Source organism: Dicentrarchus labrax, unplaced genomic scaffold (genome assembly GCF_905237075.1).
Source record: "Dicentrarchus labrax unplaced genomic scaffold, dlabrax2021, whole genome shotgun sequence".
NCBI classification, from domain to species: Eukaryota; Metazoa; Chordata; class Actinopteri; family Moronidae; genus Dicentrarchus; species Dicentrarchus labrax.
The window spans coordinates 28,804,786-28,825,442 of NW_026136713.1; the positions used below are offsets into that span (position 1 = coordinate 28,804,786).

General features: G+C 42.7%; 1 protein-coding gene across 1 annotated transcript in view; it reads right to left on the bottom strand.

The window, feature by feature from the left end:
- Positions 1–20,657, bottom strand: part of spata5 (spermatogenesis associated 5) — a 112,239-nt gene that overhangs the window by 19,052 nt on the left and 72,530 nt on the right. Inside the window, exon 16 of the mRNA XM_051421310.1 lies at positions 1,962–2,126. Coding sequence (XP_051277270.1) covers positions 1,962–2,126 — 165 coding nt within the window. The remainder of the gene's footprint in view (positions 1–1,961; positions 2,127–20,657) is intronic.

Here is a 20,657-nt window from a genome sequence, read left to right on the forward strand (position 1 = left end):
TGTTAAAGCACTTGAAAACCTTGAATCAAATCTTGAGCTTGATCCTCCAGAAGATTAAATATTTGTCACTTGAAAGGAACCTTAATTTTGTGTTGATTCTGGCGGCCCCTGTGGACAGAAGTAGTAGTGTTTCCAACGCCTCGTTTTAATCGATTTCGAGGGGGAATCTGACCGAATCTGACCTGGTTGTACATTTGACGTGCAAGGCTGCTCGTTAAGTAGCAGCGCTTCATGTTGCTGCCAGTGTTTATGTATGTTCTGGTGTGATTATCCTAGGGTCTGTTTAGATGAGGTTTGACTACCCTTGGGTCTCTTTTGAATTGGACCTTTTTTGAAAATACATTTATGCAATTCGGGATCAGGTAGGGTTTGAATGGGTCTGTTTTGGAATGGGTCAGACCTCTACTTCAAATCTAACGAAAAGAGTACAGACAGAAATCAAATAAACTACCAAAATGGCTCTAACTTCAGTGGATAGTGTGTTCATGTAGACGTAGCGCATAGCTTTATATTAAGAAGCTGATTAAGAAAATAGTTTCAAGATCAAAACACTTGCCTCCTGCACTGTCTCAGGCAGTGAAATGAAAGAACTCGTCACAGATTCTTCTGTTCTCACAAACATGTCACACAGTAAGCACGACTGGGACAACAATTAAATCTGTGTTTTCACAGCTTGCCAAGGCACGCTAGTGTCTGAATCCTTTAAAAACGGTTGTTTTCTGAGCCTGTCAGAAGACCAGCATGACATTTCTATCATGTCCATGAGCCTTAAAGTCTAAATATACAGCGGGGATTTACATTCAAGGCAAAAGATATACTGTAAAACATCTGGGAATGGTTTTTTTCTGTCAAATGGTATATAAACTATGACTCATGTTGAAGGTAAAAGACAAACATGATTTCTCTGACAAAGAACAAGACAAAGATACAGAGAACCTCAAAACCTTTATATTCTGCACCATAATGCAGTAAAGAATAAACAGTCTCAATCCTCCCAAACTTCATTTTGTTAAAAGGTGATGTATACATTGTTTAAACTGGGTTATTTTTCTTACGGTTTCTTAGTTATTTGTGTCCTGGAGGACGGTAGCAGTTTCTCTGCTCAAGACAATGTGAATCACATGGCAGACAAATGCAGAGAGACAAATCAGTCACACAAAGGAGTGTTTGTACGATTACTCCCAGTCTGCTGCGAAATCACGAGGGCGCTCTGTGACACAGTACAGACACAGCACAGACATCATGGAAAAGCACCGTAACATCTCACTGCAGGGCAGGCTACTGTCACAATCTCTCATGTGGGGGTCAGCTGTGGCCAAAAGGTATAGATGTAGGTTTCTGAATGCAAGATTGGCAGTTTGAATCCTTGGGCCGGGCACCATTTGCATTGGATTATTAAACTTGCTAAGAAATGAATTATTTCAACAGTCAGACTAAATCTTCATACGTTACTAAACAAAAATAACACTACATTTTTTTATTTTTTCAGAAAAACGAAAAACATTTTACTGAAGAAAATTCTTATGTTCACTTCATGAGTCACATATACTAGTTTATTGGTTTGTAGATATGGCCTAATTTGTATGATTTATAGTTTCAAGAGACGTTTTGCTTGTCCCGGTGCAAAAGAAAATGTTGGTACTCAATGCTAATGTGGACGTGATGACAGAATAGGCTGAGCTATTCATTGTGGACGTCAAACTGCAGCAGTAAGTGAAAATCAAATGCTGAATGAAGATCTTAGTTCTTCAACATCCTGTATAGAATTTATGATGCGGACTATTTCTCATAAAGAAGTAGCACAGTCATCTTTAATTTTATAAATCTCGTTCTGGTGACACGTATATGTCATATTACAGAAAGAAGAGGGCTTTTATATTTTATACTTCTGTGGTGGTCACTACTGGTTCATGTCGCTTTTCTTTCTCTGAATTAAATTAACCAAAGAAAACGTAACTCACCTCTGCTCCGGAATATTTGTTGGTCCGATTCACTAGATCATCAAGAGACACATTTTGGGCCACGGGCATGTTGCGGAACTGGAGAGAAAATATCTCACGTCTGGTTGGAGCATCTGGAAGAGGCACAAAGACGATTCGGTCAAGTCGACCTGGACGCATCAGAGCCTGTGGGACGGAAAAAAGACTGTCAGCCTCTGGTTTACTATCATATTTCACAGATTGGCACACGCATCCATGAAGTTAAAGCTTACACATCAATAATGAGCATCAATCAAATCTTATTTGGCTTGCTGAGGGTAACACATGTTAAATTCAAGTTCTTTCAACCTTTCAAACCTTTTCCAGAACATCTTTTGTACATGATTACTTTGGCATCGCAAAAATACTGTCAGGACACTATGTCTCTGACCTTTGACCTCCTAACTGCTTGCTTGTTGGGGCGGAGATCTAGTAACTTAAGCTTTCTCTACTCCTGCACTGACTGTACGCCTCTTTAAACAGGACCATGAACCGAATGCCTAAAATGCAAACTGTGAAATCTAAGTTTTCCACTTCTAGCAGTCAGCGTGAAGACAATGTTGACGTTATCTGATAAAGCCTCCACTTCCTACAGATCACATCTCTGTGACCCCAAAACAGTCCTTGAGTACCCAAAGCTGCCGCTGTCTCGCTTGTCAGACGTCATTAAGTGGCAGGCGCCTCTCAAACAGGCAGACGGACAGACAAATATGGCCTGTCTCCATTGGCTCTCCTCAGCCAGTCCGTGACAATCTGTGGTATGGTATGGTATTGTTTGGTTTGGGTTGTGTATCCATTTAACCTGCCAGCTAGCCAACGAACAGCGGGATTTGGAAATAACAAAATGCATTTTACTCGCTGTGAATTAGCATTTAATTTCAGCGCTGGAATGAAGAATCAACAGAAAAACAAACATCAACTGGAACTGACAGTTCCATTGTTGTTCTTCTCCCAAGACCCAGTGAGGCCCGGTTGTAAAGACAGCAGAGCCCCTGGCTTTGGGCCAGACAGGCCACAGCAGGGCTAAACCCGGGCCAGCGGAGACGAGGCAGGAGACAACACACAGACGCAAGCCATGCAGGAGGTCATGTCAGGAGTGATCAGTGAAGGTTGGAGGGACCGGACCAGCAGCCTTTGAACTCTTGTTTACATAGTCATCACACTGCTATTCCTGCTTCCCTGCATGCACCGCATATCTCCCATGGCTGACAGCCTCCTTGTTTCTTTTATATACATGGACTGTGAAATTGACATTTATAGACATTTGCAGAATGTCAACCTGTTAGTTCAATGGGTAAAACAGGACAATCTGCATAGGTTAAGATTTTTTAGTGAAGGGTGGCATTACAAAGTACCAAAGAAATGCTGAAATGACAATTCTGAAATTTTTTATAAATAAAAAGTTAATTAATCAATAATATGGCCAACAGTTGCTGGCTGAAATGTGAATATTTTCTGCTTTTCTCTTATACCTTGATAAACTGAATCTCTTTGGGTTTTGGACTGTTGATTAGACAAAAAGCCATTTAAAGATTTCAACTTTGGCTCTGGGAAATTGTGATGGTTATTCTTAAGGTTTTCGGAGATTTAATAGACATAATGTTTAATTGATTAGTCAGAAAAGTAATTGACAGTTGAAACAATAGTGAAAAAGGGAAATGAAATGACACGAAAAGGACTTTGAGGGTAGACTGCTAACTACTGTAACTACTGTTTCAAAGGTCATGAATTAACTCTAAACATCAACTTTTAAGCCAACACAATTCCATGACAACTCTCTTAAAGATCATGTAATATAATTAAAAACAGCTACTAAATGGAGCTTGAGGTGAGATATTTCAGTCACCTGCTGTTTCCATGGTTGAGAATTAACATTGTGAGTTACAGCCCCTATACTCAAGGTAATATGACAGAAACTATCAAATGGTCTTTGCCATGTTACCATTTAAGTCCATCTGCTTGCAAAGTGTGCTGGATGCAATTTTAAGAGTTTTGCTTTACGGTTTCAATTCCCCTCTGGATAACCAATTCCCCTTTACTGGGGCGATGGACCGTTTTCCTGCCTTTTATCTGCTGCTTTTTTTGTGTTCCTGTGTATGTGTATGGACCATGAGGGGATGGAAACTGGAGACAAACATTAGTAGCTACCCTTAGGTAACCACAACAGAGCCATGGCTGACAAAGGAGCAATGGATCATGAGAGGAAATGTTCTTGTTTTTCAGGTCTCTGGATTCTTCCACTCGTTTGATGAGAGGGTCTGGCTGTGGATGATGAACCATCAGCATTAAAACGGATCAAGCGGAATAACGTCACTAGGATTCAAAGCGGAGAAAGTGTGGTTGCTGGGGAGACCTGCTGGGAGATGGATGGATAGCAGGTTTGAGGTCTGCAACATTAAATTAAAGTCATAAGGGCTTGAGACTTCAGGAACTTGATAAGATGCGTCTACGTCTGGCAAAACAACTATAAAACAACACATGTGAGAGTTGATGTCACGCGTCTTCCCACAGGTTAGTGAGGATGGTAGGTTTGTGTTTGTGCAGTAGACGGGTGCAGTGGGGATTGCAGTCTGTGGTTGTTTGTCACAGCAGGTCTAGCCAGTCGCGGCAGTGCGCATTGCACTATGCAGAGGACGTGCCAGGGACACTTCCTGAGTTGCTCTCCCTGGAAGTATCAGGCGGCTGCATGCCAACACAAACCTGCTGACCCCCGGCCAAATAACTCACACAGACAGACACTCCCGTGACAAACAAATGCACAAATGCGAGCATGCACATAAGCGCACAATTCCGGCTCTTCAGCTTGGTGTTTTTAAATTTCAGATCCATTTTTGTAGGGCAAAGACGCCGCCTGCTACTTTATCAGCCGTTAATTCTCTCTGCACAAATAATGGAGAAGTGCCTGTGGCTTCCAGGCGCTCAGGCTCCAAGGGTTCCTAGGCGCTCCCAAAAAGCAGAGCCGACCCTCAGCTTTGAGACTGCTAAACTCATCTGACTGCCCTGGAGGGAAAGAAAGGCTTTTTTTCCCTTTCCTCTCAGCAAGAGCAGGGGGCCCATCCATCACTTAACAAGATACACTTCCTGTTCTCAAGGATCCGGGGGTGGGGGTGGGGGGTAGGAGGGGAGGAGGAGGGGAGAGAGGGGAAGAGGAGGAGGAGGGAACGGGGGGGACCCCGAGAGACAAATACTTGGCTTGGCATGTTGGGCAAGCGTTGACGGGCTCTTTTCGTAACGGCATCATTCCACCTGAAGTCTTGGCTCGACTGGCAGAAGGCAAGAGAAGAGGGAGGGAGGGAAGGGAGAGGAGAGGACAAAAACAGGCAGACCAAGGGACCCAGACAAGCCACTTGAAAGGACTACAGGACCAAAACCCTACAAACAAACACAGATAAGTGGCGTGGGAGAAAGAAAACCACCATCAAAAAGTGTAGTTGCATAAATTTTGTTTTTCTATCACGAGACTGCATGACGGATAGCATCCACCTTGTTGCACCACTGACATGATAGGCATCATTACACATGAGCCATTAGTAATTAGAAATGCCCCTAGGTAAGAAATACCAACTACCTTTAAGTCAACACTGAAGCATTTATACACCACTAAATCTGGGCGAGTGTGAACTGTGGACTACCCTGCACAGGAAAGTTGAGCACATTGCGATTGTGAGAAAGTTTTCTAAAAAACAAGTGGGGCCTACGCTGGATCAGTCAAGCTGATCAAAACACACAAAGAGAGAAAACAGAGATACAGAGGATAGAGAGAAAAAAATAAACTCATCCGCTCTCTCTCCCTCGCCAAGTTTCACTGCCGATAACAACAGTAATCATTCCAGGCATTGCAATCATCCTCAAGAAGTGATTACCCCCTAATGACAGACGACTTCCTATCTGCGAAGGCCGGTACCTCTCCCTAACCAGTGGGGAATGCTGGGAATCTTCTCCTTGGAGCGTTGTTGCTAAGCACATTCTTGGCCAGCTTCAATCTGACCTGCTCTGAGCTACGTCTACAAACTGTTTACAAAGGGACGCCCCCGCAATTCAGGTGTCTTATTCTTAGATGGAGGCTTAGACACGCTGCAGCTAAATCAAGATCAGATCTGCTTTGTTGCTCACACTCCCTTCAGATCAAATGAAAAATGAGAGGAAACACTGGGTCCATGATCCCGAACATGATGATTAAGTTCGTCCCTGCACATCTGGTGAAAGCTCCCTTTTCTTTTAAAAACGTTTGGTGCTTTTTCCAGCGTGCAGGATGATAGCAGGCTGTCTGGCTGAATAAGTGGCTTGCCTGAGGAGACGTCAGTTCACTTTGTTCCCTGCCCGAAGGCATTTGCTGTATGTGGTTTTCTAACCTGTCAGTCCGCAATCCTCAGAGGCCTTGGTGAGTCATACTGACTCGGAGATGGGCCACCCTGGATTTATGCAAAACAAAAAATGCAGAGACCGTGATGGGAACCAAAAGCTCACAGAAAGGTCACAGAGGTATACTTCTGGAGTTCAGATTCGGAAAATGAATACAGTGTACTGACTAAATGCCAGCAAATGTTGGCTATCATCAAGTTAAAAACAACATTTTAGGTACTCTAGTTATTCTGTCAACTGCAACAGCCATCTGCTTTGCTGTTAAATCAGTGAAAGTGGTAAGATTTGTGATGTGGCAGCCAATGAATGACAAGGTTGTGCCCTTATGGATTTCACATTCTCTTTCGGGAGAAGCTCAATTTTAAAGACAAAAGTCTTAAATTACGTAACTTTTCTGCCGTAAAATAACAGCTTCACTATCAGTTTGATGGTACCGTTAAAACAGGGTGAATGGTGTCTCTGCAATTCCCACTCTGCGCTCTGTACCCCTGTTCTTGCACTATGTAACTTTGTTCTCCGAGTCGAAACAAGTGCGAAATGCTTTATAGCGTCAGACACCACCAACTATGACACTGCTTTTATTGAAACTGGATCATGTTTTATGGATGTAACTGGTTTGCACTCTGATGTCCAACTCTCAGTGATTTACAGAGTTTCCTGATGGACAGTAAAGTAACTGCTGCAAATGTAGCTGCTGTTAGCTTAGCCGTACTGTCTGGGACTGGGTGCTCAGAGCACCCGGGGGAGTGTTGGTGTTTACACTGGCAGCACAGGAGCTTTGGGCCTTGGCAGGAGGAAGTTTTTCAGGCATGGGACTAGGGGAGGAAGCTGACGAAGAGCAGCACTGGCATTGTGCCAAAACTGGGGCCGGGTGAGCAGCGTTATGCCAGAACCCGAGCTGGTTAAGCAGGCTATCTAACCGAGTTCTGCAAATTCTTTGGACACAGAGGAAGCTGAGAAGAGAAAAGGAGAGAGAAGCCACCAGAGAAGAGTAAATGTGGACAGGCTTTTAGTCGTTGGTGAGAGCTTTGTGAAATAAAAGGCTGTGAGACAGACAGCAGGCTGGCCTTCTTGCTGTTGAACTAGTGAGTATTATTAGCTGGCTTGCTGTGTCTTGTGTTGTTGCACTTGCTTCATGTATAGTTGTGTTAGAGTTGTCAACTTTTTTTCATCATAGGCATAATGCTTGCGTACAGCTGTCTGTATTTACCCCAATAATGGCAACTGGGGTCACCAAATCACCCAAATACCAAATCTTACATATTGTTGGTCCATATATTAGGGAATTTTCTTAGATGAGAATCCTTCTGAACCTTAAATCAATTGTGCAACATGCATTCATTGCATATATGTCACTACTGTGAAATGTGCTACTTAAATATTTTGCTGTTTGGGTGTATGCAGCACAACTTGCAAATGAGGCACACTCATACTATTTTGACAGAGTTTTATGCCCACATATGAAGATCGGGCACCCATGACCTGGAGTTATTGCAATGATGAATGAAATTTAATATGAGTGGATTTTTCATTAGTGACACGTACTGTTATTCGACTTCTGGTACATGAAGCTATTGGCTTTCACATTTTGGCTGAACTCCAGAAGACTTTTGGAGGCAAACCCTTTTTTACCACATTTTGAGGTGAACCAGAATTGGATTTGGTAAACAGCATCAGAAGATTTCACACTACAAGTGCACCAGTCTCTTGGGAAAAAAATGGCAATAGTTGCAGAAAAAGTTCTCAAAGTATGTGGAAACACCCTAGAGATTCATTCTCTGCTGTATTTCAGAGTACAAAACAGGCTCTCAACCCTGTTCTGTTTTTCAGTTCTTTCAAATCCCACATATATTGACTTCCAGCTAAAACAGATTTATGTTATCTACTGAAGAGTTTTGCACACCACATCTTTCTAAAAAGATGACATAATTTTGGACGAGGCCACGCTGTGTTCAGAGGGACACTGGACCTGCTTTATGTCAGTCCTGATTTTGATGTGGGAGAGGATCAGAGGAGGAACGGAGTGGGGAGAAAGAGAGAGTAAATCAGAGAGAGAGGGGAGGGGACAGCAGACCTGAGAGAGAGGGATGAGAATGACAGGGGGAGAGAGTGAGCGAGCAATGGAGGTAGGGAGAGAGAGAGAGAGAGAGAGAGAGAGAGAGAGAGAGAGAGAGAGAGAGAAGAGTTGGCAACCAGTCAAAAACATGAGAGGCTTTCACTCTGGATTTTGCCCTTGAGTCAAACTTGCATCCGGCAGGCGAGGCCACCGTGTCCAAGAACCAAATAACTCTGGTGCTGTTAACCCCCTACTGTCCCACATGCTCGTAGCCAGGAGGAAGTTAGGATTTGTAGTTTGAAAATGAGGTGTAAACCATTTGAACAGGTGACATTTGTTCTTAGAAAATGGCTATCTTGGCATGGTAGAGTAACCCATATTGGGGGGAAAAAGAATAGTTTTGCAAATTCTTTTACAAAATGCAACGCTACAGAACTTTCAACTAACACAAATACATATCATTTTGAAGGAACATCTTCAAATTTAAAAGATTTTTTATACTTACTAAAATACTACTGTATTTTTATACAGCAACATGAATGGCTGATTTTCAGCAACCCATTCAATTCTATAGGAATGCCTATATGAGCGGATAATAGTGGTTGATTACAGCTTGCTTTTTTATTTTAGATAATTGCATTGTCCTCATCTCAAGTAATGATCTGGAAACATGGTGATTCCACAACAACAAAGCCTAACAGGGCAAAAAACAAATACAATACAAGTTTTAAACAAACTCTTTGACAGATGATGTTAAACAGTGTATTTGCATGTAAAACTGAAAGTGAGCACACCTGACCATGGTAATCCCTCAGTGCTCAAAGAAGTGAACAAACTGTCTATAAACTGTGTTGGATGTTTTATAAAGAGTTGTAATATGTGGCCTTCCTGCAATGATCTATTGACTGCTTAAGCCCTGGAACACTTCTTTTTAGCTTTTACTGATAGAAATTATTACCAAAATAAGATCTAAGCTGTATTAAACCAGAGATTTTCTCTTCTCCTCACACAAACAGTGTGGTGTTTGTTTTCGTCCTACAGAGTCACGGAATTTTTATTTTTTAGCATGTGTGGCCCCAGCAGGAGTCAGACTCTAAGACCACAGAGGTGTGTGTGTATGTCAGAGGGTGTGTATACATGGTGTTGTTGAGCATAGGGTCATTACAGAATTACATGTCACACCTCTTTTACCTTTTATGGTGTGTGTGTGTGTGTGTGTGTGTGTGTGTGTGTGTGTGTGTGTTTGAGGGTCACAATCATATGGAGACCAGGTGAAAAGGCTGAGATGAGGGGAGGGAAGGGGAGAAGAAGTAGCAGCAGCTGTGTTGCTCTCCTTTTGGGTATGGGGTGGAGGGTGAGATGGAGGAGCTCTGCCCTGGGGGCTGCAATAAAGTCCAAACAAGCCTGACTGGTTGGCCCTCACACCTCCAGGAAAATAAAAATGGCCACTGCAGTCTTATTTTGATAGGAATAGGTGAGCAGAGTATGTGTATGTGTGGAAAGGGTCACCCACCAGAAATAAAAAAAAAAAAAAAAAAAAAAAAGAAAAGGTGAAGAAAAGCAGAGGAAATTAGACCGGGGCCATGTTGAAATGTCGACTCATTGGAGCCCAAAATAAAAAAGCAGTAAAGCGGCTGCCATAAAATACATGTATGTTTGCTTTACAAAGAGGTGTTTCCTGTGAGCTGTCCACAGTTCGCAGTTTAATTCTACGGGGCCTGGCGTTCGGTGTAAACTCGCCAGGTCTGGTTTCCATAATCCACCCAGGAGCCTGTGGGCAACCTCCAAACTTCCCGGTCAAGTCGCTGCCTCAGACAAAGTGGCAGAAACAACCGGTGGCTGCTGTTTTTTCTTTAAATTTGCCCCTGCATACAGTAGAACCAAGAATGGAAACAAAATGATGGCGGTTCCTCCTTTTATTACAGATTCATATTTGTAGCATCCAATTGCTATAACATTTCAATTTAATCTTAGAGAACACTTTGTCTGTATAGACAGCTGGCTAGCAGCTTCTTCATAAGCACAGGTTTCAGTGCTAATCAGCTCAATCGATCTTGTATTATCACTATTATCCTGTGCTTCCTATTACTATACAGTGTCTTAGTACACATGTGGACAGTAAACATCGTCTGCTTCAACAAGTGATCACCATGGCGACCAAGAGAGGTTAAATTCTTGGCTGTGGACAGTGACATGCTTACTATACCCCCCTACCTAGATACATGCATGTAAAAAATCATATGCATGCATGCACACAGTCTATGTTGACGGCGCACACACACAAACCTTCCATCCCCTTCCAACACACACCCACAGACACTGAGCCTCCACTTCCCCCCAGAGACAGACTGCAGGTGCCAGGCCCACCTCGGGGTCCCTGCCGGGCTCTCGTTAGGCCTGGTGCCATTCAGGCGTCTCCTAACACGCAACCCTGAGTGCTTTGTGTTTCTCTGACAGCCCTTGTCGTCCTCTTCATGTAGTGATGGAAAAAAAAAGGAAAGAAAAGAGGAGGACTTCAGGGATTATAGCTTTGAAGAATCTGACATAGCCACAAAGCTGAGGTTCCCCTTGCACTTAGGGCGATTTTAAGGGACTATACCAGTGTTTTTGCGCAATTTACAAATCACGCAATTACCGCTGTTTATTTACCAAGGATCATACCTGTATTTTATTACAGCAGCCATGGGATTTCATACGTTTTCATATGATCATAGAATCCATTGGAGAGGCTTAAAAAAAAATGTGTTAAGAAATTGCATCGGAATGAGTGTAATATCTACAATCATTGCGTCACTTATGTTAACAGTGCAGACTTTTCTAATCAGATACGGTGTCTGACTGTGATAAATTGCCTCAAGCAAGTCTCTGCAGATTCACTTGTATAATGTGGTAAAATGAATGGAAACTAACAACTGTCTGGAAAAACACAAACAGACATGTGAAAATAGTGATTTAGTGAAGTAGTTACGTAGTGAAGTGATGTGATTTGCAGTAGAGGGGCAAAAATCAGCAAAAGCACTCTTAAAGTCTTTCAACTTTGCAAACTTGAAAAAAGATCCATCAACCAGTTTTCATTTTTTCAATGCACTGGAATTAACCAAGGCTCAGACATTTTCATCAGTTAGCTGGTCAGGCGACATGGGCATAAAATAAGATAAGCTAGCACTAAAATCAAGACTGATACAGTTCTTCACCCAACCAGTTTTTGAATGTGTTCACAGGGATTCGCCTGTGTTTTTGCTATTTAAAAGGACCAGCGTGTAGGATTTAGTGGTATTTATTGGCGAAATTGCAGATTGCAAACTTCCGAGTGTGTAGGAGAAACCACGTTGGCTGTGAAACCCGCAAAAAACGTTTTGTCTGTTCTTGGTTACTATAGAAACATGGTGGTTCAACATGGTGGACTCCATACAAGAGGACTTGCTCTCTCTATAGATAAAAACAGCTCATTCTCAGGTAACAAAAACACAATGATTTTTATTTTCAGGTGGTTATTCACCAATGAAAGCATATCTATGAATATTATATTCCATTTCAGACAAATGATCCTCCTAAATGTTACACACAGGACCTTTAAGAAACATTTGTCCTGCCTCTGTCATTATTAATGTGTTTACTAGTAATGTATCTTTTCAGAATAGGGTTAAAGATAAAGGAAAGGTCCAATATTATCTCAAAATTGTAAAAATAAATCATGGCATGTCTATATCAAACTCCTTTCAAAATTGTATTGACTAACTGACTAACTTTTGTTAACTTTCTGCAATAACTGTGCACAATAAAATGATTAGAAATATTTCAGGCCTATTTTGCATCACATATTCTGAATTGTATGTGTAGTCTTAAGATTAGTTCATGTTCAGTTTGATTGCAGCAGGGTACCAGCATGGCACTTAGAACAAAATCATCACCAGCATTGCCAGCCTCACCATCACCACCACTATCAGCTGTACTGTTATCACCAACTCCATCATTTCTATGGCCATCATCACCATCATCATCATCACAAGACCCTGCTCAATGTCGGTGGATGCCACAAAGAACCTGTTTGCAACTCCCCCCTGTGCTTATACACAAAGACTTCAAATTAAGGAATGTGTGCAACACACACACAGTCTAACAAACACACACAAACACACACACACACAGACTTGAATGCTCACATATGCTGCCACTCACACATACTTACCAAAGAGACAAACATAAACAGGCGCGTTGCTGAGTGACAGAGCCGACTCGGCCAGATCAGTTTCCACTTCCGTGAAATCTAAACATTAGCTTGTTTACCTTCATCCTGAGCTGAGACCGGGCTGGGGTGAAAGAGTGGAGTGTGTGTCTCTACATGTAGTTGTGTGTGTGCAGAGAGTCAGAAAATATGGGACATGTTATTAGAGACAATACCCTAAGCTGGAGTAAGACAGGACAGATGCTCTCTCCCCCTGTCTCTTACCTGCCTTATCCTTCCATCATGATGTCAGCCATTACACCTTTCACACAGCTCTCAGCAGACTGCGTACTGTATAGTAAGTAGTGCTGAAATGATTCGTTTATTGGTGAATTAGCTGATCAACTGAAAATTGCCTACAATTTTTATAATCAATTAGTCGTGTGCCCACAATTTTGAGTTTCTGTTGTCTGGGTTTGTCTTAGCACAAATCTGAAGACATTTTCAAAATCTCTCAAACCTTTTGGCCTTGACCTTTTTAGTCCTTGGGCACATGGGACTAAAATGGTAGAAAATGCCCTAGAACAAGCAGTAATAATAGTGGGATTTTTATTATTTTCAGTACACATCCAACAGGCCCCCTATCTATATATTACATATAAATAAAAGTTGCACACAAGACAGTGAGACAGCAGGGGAAAACATTCACTCTCCATTAGTTTCAATGGGTTTGCTTCTATTAAACCTCAGATCTTGCTTTTTTAAAAATAACTTCTATGTCTTAAATACTTATAAGTACCTCTCTCTCTCTCTCTCTCTCTCTCTCTCTCTCTCTCTCTCTCTCTCTCAATTTCATTTGTTTGGGCACAAATGGGTTAAGAAACTGTTGAACATTTGCTGGTTCTACTTCTTTAAATGTTTTAAGGGGATTTGCTGCTTTTCCATTTTATCTTTGAATATTTTGGGGGGTTTGGACTGTCAATTGAGAAGAGTAGGTTTCACTCTTTTTGACATTCATGTCAAATGTCAGTAAAGTCAGTAAAAAATGAAATAAATGAAAGTAAATGGAAGTTACACATACGCAATAATACAGCTGTTGTCGGGACAATAAAACATGACATACAGTCCAATAAAGGACCAATCTTAAAGGCTTTCCCCCCAATACACCTGTCACAGCTAGGCACCAGCTTGGACACTCTAATGATCTGGCTACTGAGTATCTACATTAATGCTTTAAGCCACAATAACTAAATGTTAAGAGTAGATTAAGATGTGCAGAGGACCTCAAAGTCAGTGTCAGCTAAACTTCAGTCCCTTTACTAAGGACACCTACGTCTCAGGTAACAAAACAGGTAAAACTCTCTCTGGCAGCCATATTGGAAGCTCAGTTGAACAGACATGATCATTTCTTTGTTGATTTTATTCAAGAAGCTCATTACTTCACCACTTGTGTTTGGAGAGTACACTTGTCGGCTAACCATCACTGTCAAGTTGTGAAAACATTTAATTTAGGTGTTACCTGGCGCATACTGCCACATGCAAACACATGCTGGCCTTAGTAGCAGGCAACAGTACGAGTTAACATTAATATCAGTCGCAGTAACTGGTTAATTAGCTTGTTGGCTGTTCAGCAAACACAGCCAAAATCCGGTTTGTTCACTCTCAGTTAACTGGGCTTATGTTTTCCAAGCTGGGCTACAAGTCTTAATGCTTTAACTTTGCACCACCAGTAAAGAAAGGGTTACAGACAGGACAACTTTACTTCATCACATGATGCAATTTTGTCATAAATCACTGGATATACCTAAACCAGACTAATTGCACATTTAACAATTATTTGAGGAAATCCTGCGTGGACCACCGTGAAGGGACCAGATATGGTTGCTCAGAAACTCACAGCTGCAAAGCCTCTATATGCATCACTTGATATGCACAGTATAAGTTCAATGAGCTATAGTCACTTGCACTCAATGTATACAATGTGTACATACATGAAGCCTCTCTGTGGCTCTGATATGAAATTCCAAGAGTGTTTCGTGACTGTAAACACGTACGGCCTTTTGTATTCCTTCTCTTTAAAAAAAAATAAAACATGGTGGAAAGGAATTCTGGTTCTGTGCAGTGAGACATTGGTAAAATCCCTTAAATTCACTTACTTTCACTATGTGGAATACAAAGTTAAATTCCATGGAAGAGAAAGCTTCCAGGGAAAGTTATAATTGTGTAAAATTGGGGTTGGAACATGACTGAAACACGGGGTAATGAGTTGCACCTGCTGAAGGAACCCAATGTGTTGAGTGGTATGAATGCTTCTGTGGCTGGTTTTTAACATCTTTGTTAATACTAAAACAATGCCTCCATCATTGCCATTGACGAAACTTTTCTATTACTTCTTTCTGACTCTTTTTTTGACCTCTAAAACACATTCCTTATTAATATTCTAATTTTAAATCTTTTACTATGTTTGGGCCTGTAACTGGCATCCAATGTAAATAGAAATACACTCTGGTATATTCTTGTTAAATGACCAACTTGTGCAATCCCCCCCCAAAATAATTAATCAAAGTGTCTGACTCAATAAACCTTAAATACCATTCAACCATATCTGCTTTTACGTCTTACTGCACTGCACACGAGCAATGAGCTGCACGCTAAATGTAATCTACAACATCAGAGCAATTAGCCACCTACTGCAGGAGATAAGACAGAGAAAGAGAGAGGGAGGGAGGGAGGAAGAGGAAAAAATCCCCCACCCAGCATGTGAAAACCTGTGTCAGATTTCGCCACAGACAAGGTCACCCTCTCTTGGTCTCGCCTCAACGCCCTGGCTTGGTAACCGGATCCGATGCAGGACGGTGACAAACCTGTTTTTGTCACAGCAGAGGTGCCCACTTGGTTTACATGCCCATTGTGTTTACGACACCTCTACATTTTTATTTTCTCCCCCTTGTTTTCTTTCACCGTGAGCCTTTAATTTACCTGTGATGGGATTCAAGAAGTTGTATGTAACTATGCACAGCTGCAAACACCTCTTCAAAACACTCCACACACACACACACACACACACACACACACACACACACACACACACACACACACACACACACACACACACACACACACACACACACACACACACACACACACACACACACACACACGTGCATACAAACACCCAAAAAATAAAAAAGGTTTGTCCCAATTCCAGAGCCAAAGCATCATCATTGGTGTTATGCTGCACAGCCAAGTTAACACTTGGTATGTTTGTAATTGTGCTGCCTATGAAACTGCACAGTAATCCCTTCCAGCTGCCTCCCTCACTCACCCATCCACCCTCCTCTTCCTCCTCCTCTCTCCCCTTTCAGAGAAACTGTAGCTGCAGCTCTGAGTATGTTTTCCATGGGCCCTGGTGGATTCATCCTGTTGACAGCGCCAAGCCTTTTATGCATCGAAAACACAGTATTCCCTTTCAGGTGGAGAGACGATGGAAAGGAGAAGGGGAGCTGGGTTGCGGGTGGTGGCGGTGGTGGGGGAGAACCAAGGACGGTCCCCGCAACAGACTTCAAACTTCAAAATCTTGGTCCTCATCTCTTCACAAAAAAAGAGAGTGAGAGACAGACAGTGAGAAGGGAGGGGATGAGGGATCAAGAGAAGTAGAAAGGGAGGCAGGGGAGGAGGAGGGAAGGAAGAAAAAAAAACAACAACGGCACAAAGGAGTGCGTAATTAAGACAGGAAATGGGAGAAGAGAGGAGGGCTCTGGGGGCTTTCAGAAAGAGGCTGGCCGGGGTCGCTTTTCCAGAGAGCGGAGGAGTGGGGCCGATACCCGAGTCGTCTGAATGGAAATCAGATAATCTGTTAACACAAGGCATGGCCCAGATCCTGCCTGCAGACTGACATGGATAGGCCAGTTCCTGTTCCAATCCGCTGCGGTGGCACAAAGTGTTGCCAAGGCAACCAGCTGTTCCAGCCAAACTTTGCCTCTCTCTCCGAGCCGGCGGCAAAAAACGACAGGTGGGGCTGCGAGGCGGGTAGAAGCAGTATACTGAAGCGCTTGTGAAAACACAAAGCTAGCTCAATGCTGAGACGACGCAGGGGCAGGAACTTAACACCAGTCGCCATGCAAACAAAATGCTGCTGAACTCTGGCAGTGACCAATAAGGCGGCTCGCTCCCTTTAACCGGTTCTTCCAGTGAAAGTTAACGGACATCTCTTTCTTGGACAGGTGAAGCAGGGAGTGATATATTTTGCCTATGTCGGTATTTAGGCATAGCTTTACTTTTTCCTTTTTAAAATATTTGTTTCTAACGTTTGTCCTGCCACCTCAACACAGTCGAGGTGACATTTTGCTCACAACACTGAAAAAAACTTAAATGCTCCACAGATCTCTGGTTGGGGTTTTCTCTTTCGGCCGTGCTGAGTCAAATCATGTTGCATTCCCATTACCAGTTTAAATGCACCGAGTTGAGCGTGCTGTGCCAACCATGTGTGGACCATCTCCAGAGTTGGGCCAAAGCCTGCCAACCTGACTCAAAGCGGGTTGCGGTGATGTTTTGCCAACCGAACCAAAACCAAAACCTGCATGTGTCTGTACAGAAGACCAGAGAGATGTTTTAAAGAGTGTCGATGTTGATATTGAAATAAAAAGTCCACTCAACCCTGTTGCATTGGGGTATTTATTTATATTTATTTATTTATTTTTATATTATTTGGCTGAACTGACTCTTTAACTGGCAATTCAGTACCAGTGCCAATACTGACCTCATTAAGTGGATCTAGTATTGGCCATTAATGTGACTGGTCCACATAAATACAGTATACGTTATTAAAATGCATTGTTTCTGTTACATTTATTCAGTCACGGCACGCTGCCAACTCAGTTTTTAGTGCCACAGCCATACTTGGCCTCATGTTACCTTACATATAAATGATTTCAATTAAACACAGTGAAGTATACTGATTTTAAATATGGAAGAAAAGCAGCACTGGCATCGCATAGGTACTCAGTATCAGTAAATACCTCGAGTTGAGGTGAAGGAAAATCAGTGCGTTCCTATCTTCCTGCCTCACAATATGATAAACTGCTGCCCTGATCAATGCATGCTGCTACTAACTAGCCCCATTATCACATCTGGCTAAGTGATCACATTTTTAGCACGTCTTCTATGATCTAACTCAAACACGTTCTACATTTACACAGCCTGAAACACTAAAAACAGCTCCCTTAGCCAAATTCAACAGTCTCCCTTTTCCGCACTTCCCCAAATAGTAGATTTTACAACTTTAAGCTCATTTACATTTTTGTGTGCTTTGTCACAGTATCATTTGCTGCCGCTCTAGAAAAAAAATCCATCTGATCTACCTGACAGTGGTGTTGGTCTCAATGAGGTGTTAGGATCAAACTCTCCCCACAGCACCATAAAAGTGTTATTTACAATGGCCTGAACAACTTTATAGATTCCCCCGGAGGTGAACAGGAGGCCAACGCTCTAAATCAAGGCTGGTTAAAGGTAGGTATTTCAACTCTTTTCAATTTAAACTGCGTTCATATTTTAAGAGTGCCGACTTAACAAGAAGGAACAAATCTCCGGCAATAAAGCCCCACCACTTGACCCATGTTGTTTCCCAGCCTTCCCTTTGATTATCAAATCTCTGAGCAGAAGGAGAAAAGTAAAATTGAAAAAAAAAAAAAAATACACCTCCTACAGGACCTCCACCTCTGCTCCCACTTCAAGAGCAAGGCGGTGCGACATGCAGCGGCGTACCGCAGCTCAAACTTCCCCTTCCTCTTGAGGGGAAGCCATTTTATTGTGTTCCACTGAGATAATTGCCAATCCTTTAAATGAAAGGGTTTTCTCAGTGCTCTGGTAATTACTAGATACGCAGCAAGGGTCTGGTAAAGGAGGGGGGAGGTAGAGAAAAAAAAAAGAGAAGAAAACATGACAGGCAGGTATTAAAATTCAATGGGTGGGGCAGGAAGGAAGTCGAGTGAGGGATGTGTTGAAACAGAGAGAATGAGGGAGGGCTGGAGGGAGGGAGGGAGGGAGGCACGTTGCGCTGCTGTAGCCTCCGTTTGGGGTTGAGGAAGGACATGTTTATGGTCTGAGGGCTAGGCTTTTTTTTTTTTTTTTTTTGATCCGGTAGAGCAATCGTGTGCCAAGTGCTAAAGACACATCTGCTCCTGGGCAATCCTTTGCCGTGGTAAGGTGATTTATGTGGTGATCACTGACCTCTTTTCCTAAATCACTGGTCTTTTTTTAGGAACTTCCCATCAAATTTGGAGCAGCTGAGCAGAGTTGAATAATTCTTTCAGACAGCACAAATTACATACTGCGCTTCCTACTCGGTGTGTTGAGGAATGTCTCTCGGTGATGATGGAGAGGTTGAAAACCAAAGCAAACTGAAACTGCACATGCAGTTACACACCTCAAAGGTTTCTGGATACACTGGCACAGTTTCACAGCACAGCTCTGTGAATCACCTCAGGTAAATACACACAGGCCAACGGAATAATTGTGGGGTAGAGTTGTTAGGATTACACACTTATTAACTGTTGCTGTTTCACAGTTTGCTGAAAATAGATAAAGCCAAGCTTTAGCGTCTCAGTTGACATGGTAGCTCAGATTAACAACAAACAAAGATTCCAAAAATTGGTTGGGCAGCAATATAAAAAACATGGAATGAGCATCTTAAAGGTGTTGAAAGAGTGTTTTTTCCTGTTAAGGCTTGTTTCACAATGTGATGCACTGCATGTTCTGAAGATGTAGTATGACATGGGTCCTTCCCTCCACAAAATGATACAAAACTGTGGAGGAAAATACTTCTATATCGCTAGATGACTGGGTAACTGCAAAATCCTGGATTACATGGCAACATTTCTAAAATTATTTGTTTCTACATCTTCACAGGTGCATTACACATGGTTATGGTTGGTTAAGGTTGGGGGTTGTGTCAGGTAAAAACTGCACTTCGCGATCCTCTATATTCCTATTTTTTACTCACTACCATATTGACTCTTCCTGTTTCTCCTGAAAATTTTTCTTAATTATCTAAATTATCTTTGGTATAAAATAGAACAAAGAGGACAGGAAATAGACAGATATAGAGAAAAACAATATGGATAAACAGTAGCACTCCCATTTTAAACCACTCCGATAGGACCAATGCTGGATTACCAACTGGGAAAAGTGGGAAACTGACCTGGGGCCACACAACAACAGAGGTCCCAAAGGTACCCCTAAAAGTTGGGGAATTTGCTTAACTAAAGTACATTGGCACAAATACATTACAAGCCTATGGTGTGGCTGTGTCTTGTCGAGGGGAGTTCCATTAAGTGTACACCAGCCATTGTGCAGGTCCCACAGTCCAAGTTAATTTAGCTCCTTCCGTATAGTGCAGTTGTCCTGTAGTGTTGACAGGTATGTCTTTCTATCTTAGACCTATCAAATTATCTTTTTACATGCCATCAGGTATCATTTACACACTTTCCCCTGTGGTCCCTGACCCTGGAGAATGGGCCTTCAGATGCCCAAAGAGGCCCCAGGCTCGTCAAAGGATCGCCTGTTGAGGGCCTGCTGGCCTGGTGGAAAAAGGTGTGCTCTTAGCTTGTTATGTGACACGGAGGGGAGACAGGCCAGAGGAAGGTGAGGGGAGGAGCGTTGGGTGGAGGGTCAAGGCGTACAACAATGGCCCCTCTCAAGTCGGGAGGGCCCATCAGTTAAGTGTGTTTTCCTGCAATTTGAGAAAGTGGAATCTGGTCAAATTGGTGTCCTCTTGAGTTCCGATTGCATGAGTTATGTGACTCAGGGAGGGGGATGAAGTGAGGTTGGGGGTGTGTATGAGGGGACTCGTACTGCCTTAATTGATACTTTCAGCTCTTCCGAAAGAGGAGTGAAACCCTCAGTATTGCTGAACAGCGGCATTCCAGGTCAGACAGGCTGTCTCCATGGCGACGGCCAGGGGGGAGGGTGAGCGCTGCCGTTCGTGGACAAGACTGGATGCTGGAAATGGATACGGACTGACAGGTCAGCGCCATGGGCCACATAACACACTGCAGCCACAAGGCTTAGGCATCCTTCACTTGGGCAAAGAGATTTG